This window comes from Engraulis encrasicolus, chromosome 13 (assembly GCF_034702125.1).
Source record: "Engraulis encrasicolus isolate BLACKSEA-1 chromosome 13, IST_EnEncr_1.0, whole genome shotgun sequence".
Taxonomy (NCBI): domain Eukaryota; kingdom Metazoa; phylum Chordata; class Actinopteri; order Clupeiformes; family Engraulidae; genus Engraulis; species Engraulis encrasicolus.
The window spans coordinates 19,071,177-19,078,676 of NC_085869.1; the positions used below are offsets into that span (position 1 = coordinate 19,071,177).

The 7,500-nt window shown below is 42.5% G+C and overlaps 1 protein-coding gene across 1 annotated transcript in view; it reads right to left on the reverse strand.

Moving 5' to 3' along the window:
* Positions 1-4,389: 4,389 nt before the first annotated feature.
* The window catches only part of agps (alkylglycerone phosphate synthase), a 72,991-nt gene continuing 69,880 nt past the window's right edge, over positions 4,390-7,500 (reverse strand). Inside the window, exon 20 of the mRNA XM_063213373.1 lies at positions 4,390-6,503. Within this exon, the coding sequence (XP_063069443.1) occupies positions 6,382-6,503 (122 nt within the window). The 3' untranslated portion in view covers positions 4,390-6,381. The remainder of the gene's footprint in view (positions 6,504-7,500) is intronic.

Here is a 7,500-nt window from a genome sequence, read left to right on the forward strand (position 1 = left end):
ATTTATCTTTATTTGAATGCCACAGCCTACCCAAGTATTGTTGCAGGCAGTTCGGGCTTCTGAAGACAAAAGGTGGTCCAACTCAGCACTAGAGAGGTGTTCCTAATTAAGTGGCCGGTGAGTGTATATTGACGCTTTAGAGATCAACTTAAACATTTTTGAAGGAATTTGTTGATATTGAAGCAATAAATGGTCTGATTATTTTTTGACAGGAGAAATGGAATCCTGCTACAGTATACGCTCTCAGACCTAGTAGTGGAGCTTACAAGGCTGCGCTGAACTATAGGTCGGGCAAGAGCCTGGCAAGCTGTACTTGGCCAGACCAGTAAAAATAGTTTAGCCTACTGCTTAGTAAATACTAATGAGAAGATCATATTTGTGAATAGACAGCATACATTTTAAAATAAACAACTGAAGTTATAACCTGTTGGAACCATCTGGAACTTTGTCGATCGCGTAGCTCTGGAAAGGCGTGGGTGTGTTCTAGGGCTGTAACGATATTGTATCGAACCGAGAAATCACGATACACAGAGTCACGATACTGTATCGTGAAACAAGGAGGCAGTATCGTGATACACCTTTTCAAAGTTTTGTTACCATCAGTTCAGAAAACAACCACATGATATGAAGTGATAGTGCTTCCAAGCTTCAAATCATCATCATCATTATATTTAATCTTATTTTTTTTTATTAGTAGTCTCTTGTAACCTATTCTAGATGTATCGAACCGTAGGGCATACATCGTGATACGAACCAAATCGTGAGTTGAGTGTATCGTTACAGCCCTAGTGTGTTCAAAACAGCTCGAACCTGATTGGAGTATTCACGTCGTTTTTTTAATCACATACTACTTCAACCACTGACTTGTATATAACCCGCCCCGCGATCCCGCCCTGCGATTCTGATTGGACAGGCTGTGAAATATTTGATTCCTTCGGCTCGTCTAAGATTTCCAGACCCAAGTGCGATCTCACAAAGTTTAACGAAGATGCACAAAGCACAAAGGGTCTGCGTGAGAGCCAGGCTACTAAAGTTACATACTGGACCTTCAAATCCCCACAACTCTGCAGGGACACTGACAAAGACGCCATGTGCTTATTCAGTTGTGAGCACATCCTCTCTCTTTCCAACACTTGATGTTTAGTTTGTCTCATTCATTTCCACTCCCTCAGCCCCCATAGCCAGCTGCAAACACATCCCATCACATCACATGACAAAGCGCTGCCATATGATAGTTGTACTATTAACCATCTTAAATCAAGACCCGAAACTAACTTTCCTGCAGCGCACAATACAAACACTAATATTTTCTCCCATCACATCATACAGGACCCCATGACTAAGAGCTGCCATATGATAGTTGTACTACTGTATTAACCACCTTAAATCAAGACCCGACACTAGCTTTCCCGCAGCGCACAATACAAACATATTATATTTTCTCTCTGTGTGTTTTATTTTTTAAAGACAAATCAAAGGTAGAGTTGTTATAGTCATATCCATATGGCCTAAAGTAAGATAATTCCTCCAGTGTGCTGGCCAGCTTGATACTGATAGCTTGATAATACAATTACTCATGAAACAGCAGCACAGTCATGACTCACCACTGGGGCCCATAACTGATGTGTGGTAGGAGCTCAAGAAAGAGAGCATCTGAGGTTTCTAGAAGACTCCAGCTCCAGTCCATATAACTAACCCTTTACTGCAGGCGAGTTCCTTCCCAGGCATCTTTCATTCCACACTATTGCCACCAGGAGTACCATTGCCATAGTATTGCCACTGTACAGGGAAGCCGACAGTGGGGGGGGCAAAGGGGTCACTTTTCCCGGGCCCAGGGAGAGACGGGGTCCAGAATCGGATCCTCATTACATTGTATGTATTGCGTTTGGGGCTCCTTCATGTGTCTTTGTCCCGGGCCCAGCCAAAGCTGTCAGCGGCCCTGCACTGTAGAAACACTCTCAACAAACTCCTCATAAAACTATTGCGCACATAAGGATTTATCCACTTCGTTCTTTCCACTACTTTTCAGGTGTTTTGGCAGAAGTTGCCAGCAGAAACATGCCACACAGAGATATTGCATATTGCTTTGTGCCTGTTCATATTTATTTTGAAATTCCTGTTTTTGGTGTTTTTTTACTTGCTGAATTGTGTTGTAGCCTTGTGAATTGGAGTTGATAATGTCGCAGTGCTCCTTGTGGTATGGGTACTCCTGTTGTCCAGGCTCATCTTAAACGCTAATTTAAAATTCTGGGGAATTAATTCGGATTGCATGATTTTTTTGGTCAACTGTTGTAGATGTAGCAAATAAAAAGGAAAGAAAGAAAAGAAATGACACTCAAGTGATTACCTCTAATTATGCCATTTATTATTATTATTAGTGGAAATGTGACTACATCTTATTTATGATTTGAACTGAAATGCATGGCTTAACTGTAGTGCATTGTGGTGGGGGAAGCATATTCACTCACAAGTACTGTACACCCTCAGTTTTAAAACGTGACCAATACAAGAGTTACAAAAATGAAATGTATTTGTTTGTATTTATGACATTTATTTAGCTTGTATTTTTCTTCCATCTGCCATCTGCTTTTTTTTCGACGATGATGATGACGGAGTGAGGTCAGTGGAAAGGATCCTCAAAGGCATGTTACTGGGGAAAATGTGCAATGTTTGTTTGATCTGAATAAAAGTGCGCTGCTAGTTGTATCGGCCTGTTGTTTTCTTTGGGGATTTGCTGCCCCTTAGTGGGAGTGTGTTTACAGCCGATGCAGCATATCAGCCAGCAGTTGTATAGCAGCAGACCCTCCAAAGCACAGCAGTGGGCTACTGCTGACATGTAGCAGGACAACACTGCCACCGTGTGGACAACAGGGGATTCAACAACTCACAACACCTCTATGAGAAGGCAATGGGTCAGTTTTTTTTCCCAAGTTTTCTGTATATACAAGTAAATAGTGGATATGACACAGTGTGCCATAAAAAAAGTGCCATGCGAAAACCTTTTTTCTTCCAGGGTGAAAGTGAAGTATAATGTATTCTTAAAAGCTTGGTAGCAGCATGTGAGCTTGATTTCAACAGAAGTCAGACCGTTAACAATTTTTGAATGCTAAAAACAATCCTGCGCAGTTGTAGGCTATTGTAGAAATTAATGACTGCACATTTTCAGAATCTTGGAATAAGTAGCCCAGTCTTTGTAGAGGCATGCACTCCACAGGAAATATACCTCCAGGGCACTGTGTGTGTGTGTGTGTGTGTGTGTGTGTGTGTGTGTGTGTGTGTGTGTGTGTGTGTGTGTGTGTGTGTTTTTGTGTTGAGGTAGTTGTTTACAAAGGCAGCTGTGAAGGTAGAAAGAGAAGAAACCTCTGAGGTTCACAATGTCTGTATTATGTGGAGTAAGACAGAAGGATGGGGTTCACACACACACACATGCAGCTTTTCTGGCAAAAAAACAACTTCAATACAACTCCTACCTGTAACTAATACAATAACATATGGTATGTTTATGTAATATGGGACATTTAAAAATGCTGCAGATTAATTAAGCATAAAATAACACTGTTAATCACTCCAGCGTCTGTTTATTAACAGCAAGAAATTAGACACAATCTGTAGCTTTGTATCTTAATTTATTGCACAAACAGCATTGACAAAAAAAAATGTACTCCAATGTTAATACATTACAGAGAAAAAAACAAAAACAAAACAAAAAGATTGGAAAGTAACAAAAGGAGAATCCTTAAAACATTCAGATTCTTACTGAACTCTCAAGGCAATTTGTTTTAGTCAACTGGCGTTAAATGTACTACTGAAACCGTTCCGAAAATGGTGGTGGGAGGGTTATCGGCCTCAAGTTGATCCCACCCACCCACGCATTTTCTTCATTGATGTTTCTCTGGGGAGCTCCTCGGTTGACTGGGGAGGGGCTGGGCTGGGGGTTGGGTTTGGTTTGGTTTGGGTGGGGTGGGGAAGGACACTTATTTGATTTTATACGAAAAAGAAGCTGAGCATGTAACTAAAGGAATGCAGTCATGTGACAGACCCAGTAGCACTTCTTAATAATTCATGTTGCCTCATCAATCTAGCATTTCTCGGAAATCCATAGAATTCACTGTTACAAATCAGTACATGGTTTCAACGTGTACAAACAGTGAATGACCACTATCTACCATTTTCCGTAGATCCATACAATTCACTGTTACAAATCAGTACAGTACATGATTTCAACGTGTACAAACAGTGAATGACCACTAAAAAGGCAGAGTTGCATCCATTTCTTGTCTGGTAGACACCTTTCTGTCTGTCAGTAACGGGCCAGAGGGCCACCACATCTTCGCCATTAAAGATGTACAGTACACATGTGCAGTAACAGTCACACATTATCAATCAGGGTTGTTTCAGATCTTTTTTTTGCAGAGATCACTTCTGGCTTTTTGCATATGTACTTCTTAAAAAAATACAATTTTATCACGATGAAAAGGTGTCTTTGTGGTACTTGTACGCATATGCTTTTCTAATTTATATACACAATGTACAAAAAATCTCTATGCATACAGATATGCCAGTGTTGTTTATTTTTAAGAATGTCCTGTATGTGGAGCGAATCTGAAACGTAAAGTAAGGGAGAGAGAAAGAGACAGAGAGATAAATAGGGAGACAAGAGTGTCTTTGGTAGAAACATGAATAGTGGGGAGCAGCGTTCCGACTTAACATGTTCACACTCCAGCACAAATGACCAGGGGTGCATTTCTGGGAAGTGTAGTTGTTAGCAGTTAGCAACTTCGGAAGTTGCCAATGGGAAATTGCATTGCAACCAACAAAGTAGCTAACATAGTCCGCCACTACCGTTCCCAGAAATGCACCCCTGCAAAGGCTGAGCTAGCTCCCTTTTGTGTTCACAACTGAGGCAAGCACCATGCTCGAAGGAGGAGGAGGAAGAGGAGGAGCAGGCGAGGAGGAGAGAGGAAAGGAGGAGAGAGGAAAGGAGGAGAAGAATATCACAAGAAGGGGAGGAGCAGCTGAGATATAGTAGCGGAGCAGAGATAGTAATAGACAGTAAGCTAGCACGGCCCTTTTCACTGCTGGCCACAGCTGTGCCGCAAGACAGGAAGGAAGGCAGGCTCCCCACTTGTGGGTTAAAAAGACGCACAGGTAGGGTAAACTGCTCGCTCCAGAAAAAAAATTACGAGAAAAATAACGAGTCTCTCAAGTAACTCGTGATGTCGGAGATCGGCCACTTGGAAAAAAAGTGTGTGAGAGTCTGTGGCAATAACGAATGTCAAAGGTGAACACTTATAAAGCAAAAAAGGCATAAAGGTTAAGATGATTAAAAAAGGAGGGAGGGAGGCAGGGGAGTTACAGCTGATGGAGTGTAATTATTAAGGTCCCATCCATTGACACTGGCCACCCAAAATGTGCACATTTACAGTTGCAAAAAAACACTCCAAGGAGTATTCGGGGCAAAGAGATATGGCAAAGAGAACATTTCAACAAAGTCACTCAGGGAGTGTGGCAGGTAGCGGAGACACAGAGGCAGACAGGACAGGAGGAGAGGACAGGAGAGAACAGCACACGACAGAGAGAAAAGGCACAGAGCTTTAGAAAGCGGGGGAGTCAGTAGTGCCCATACAGGAATAAAAATGTTAACGAGGAGAGAAAAAAATGTAACTTGTAACTTGTATATAATTTTCTTATAGGAAGTTTATAAAGTTGGCAAAAAAAAATGATTTTACATTAAATCATTGGGGTGTAGAAGGCGGGGTTGGACGCATACGAGTGATGCCATGGGCTTTGATCTGGAGTCAAAACAATTTGCAGGGAAAAGGTTGAAATGAGCTGACAGGAACCATGTATTCTGTACAAGAGAAACACACTCGTGTTGTGTTGTAGCCATGTCCATTCGCTTTTTTACTGTGTTTAAGGAAAATGCGATGATATGATCAAGACATCCTTTGGCTGAAAGGAAGTGATAGAAGGCTGTGGTGCTGTTGTGGTCTAGCGCCCCTAGTGGCAATAGCTGCCCACCGCCCGTCATCTTAAAAGACAAGCGACAGACTGCAGAGTCCAGGAATGAGAAGAAAAAAAAATACACTACTTTTGGATGACAATAATCTGAAAAAAATATGTATAATAATAATTGAAATAATAATAATAATCATAACAGAGCAGTAACAACATAAAACACTGTTTCAGTCTTACTGAGGGGACAAAACAAGCTTCATTTGATGGAAGGGTTATGGTTTTTTTTTTTACATTAAGTAATCGTTTAGTGCCAACCAAACTAGATGTGTGCTAGAGGGTGTGTGGGATTAAGGTTAAGTGGGCTGGAGGGGGAGTGGGGTTGTGTGATGGTGAAGGGTGAGGGGGAGCGAGGGGTTGTGGATTTTAGAGGAGGTTTCGATTCCCGAATATGTTGTCCGGGTCGACGTACTCCTTCACGGACCTCAGCATGCCAAGGCCGACGTTGGAGACAGTCTCCTGCATCCACTCCTTCCGAAGTTTCCCCACTGGAGGAGGACAGACAGCAGGAGAAGAGAGAGAGAGAGAGAGAGAGAGAGAGAGAGAGAGAAAAAAGAACAAACACAAAACATACATAATAAGAAAAAAGGACAATATTTGGAGGAAGACTGAGGAGAAGGAAGAAAAAACCCTCTCTGTGTAACGCTTGATTGCTCAGCAGGCTGCTGTGAGCCTATCAATCTTGGGCGAGTGAGTGAATAAACAGAGGGTGATAAATGCTTTTCTTCAGAGAGGAGAAATGTTTTGCATGGCATGATTTATGGAGCCCAGCAGACTATCAAACTCATTAGGCTGCGTGTGTTCCCAGAGGAGGCACTGGCCGCCGTGTGCCGTCTCACTTCCCAGCTCCCTCTCTCTCCCTCCCTTTCTTTCTTTATTCTCTCTCTCTCCCTGTCCCTCTCTATTCTTCCACACCCCATTCTCTCCGACTCCCCCCCCCTCCCTCTTTAATTTCCAGTCTCCATCTCTCTTTCATTTGACATTATAAGCTTTTCCTCCAAAATGACCAAACCACCCCATGACCGTGCCTGACCCTGCCATGCTCCGGTCACCTCCTTGGGCAGGACAGAGAGGAGCAAAGGTGGAAGGGGAAAGAGACTCACCAAGTAGCCATAGCAGGAGCCAGCCATAGAGCTCATAACAGTGTCATAACACTCCCATTGGATAATGTGGTGACAACACACACAGGCAAGATGGCCCTGCTAACAATACAAACCTAACCACTAACCACCAAGCAGGAATCAGGTTGTACTGTTGTTGTACTGGTTGTTCCGAGAGTACCATTGGACGATGTGGTGGATACCACAGACAGAGTGAAGAAAAAAGGAGTTGCACTCAGGAGCTTGATGCTTTTCAGTGAAACTGTAATAAAAGACGAAAATAAAGAGAAATCAAAACAAAAAATGGGATGCAAACGTTTCGGTCTAGCCCATCATCAGTGTTCCCAAAATCCCGAAATGTTTGCATCCTATTTTTTTGTTTTGG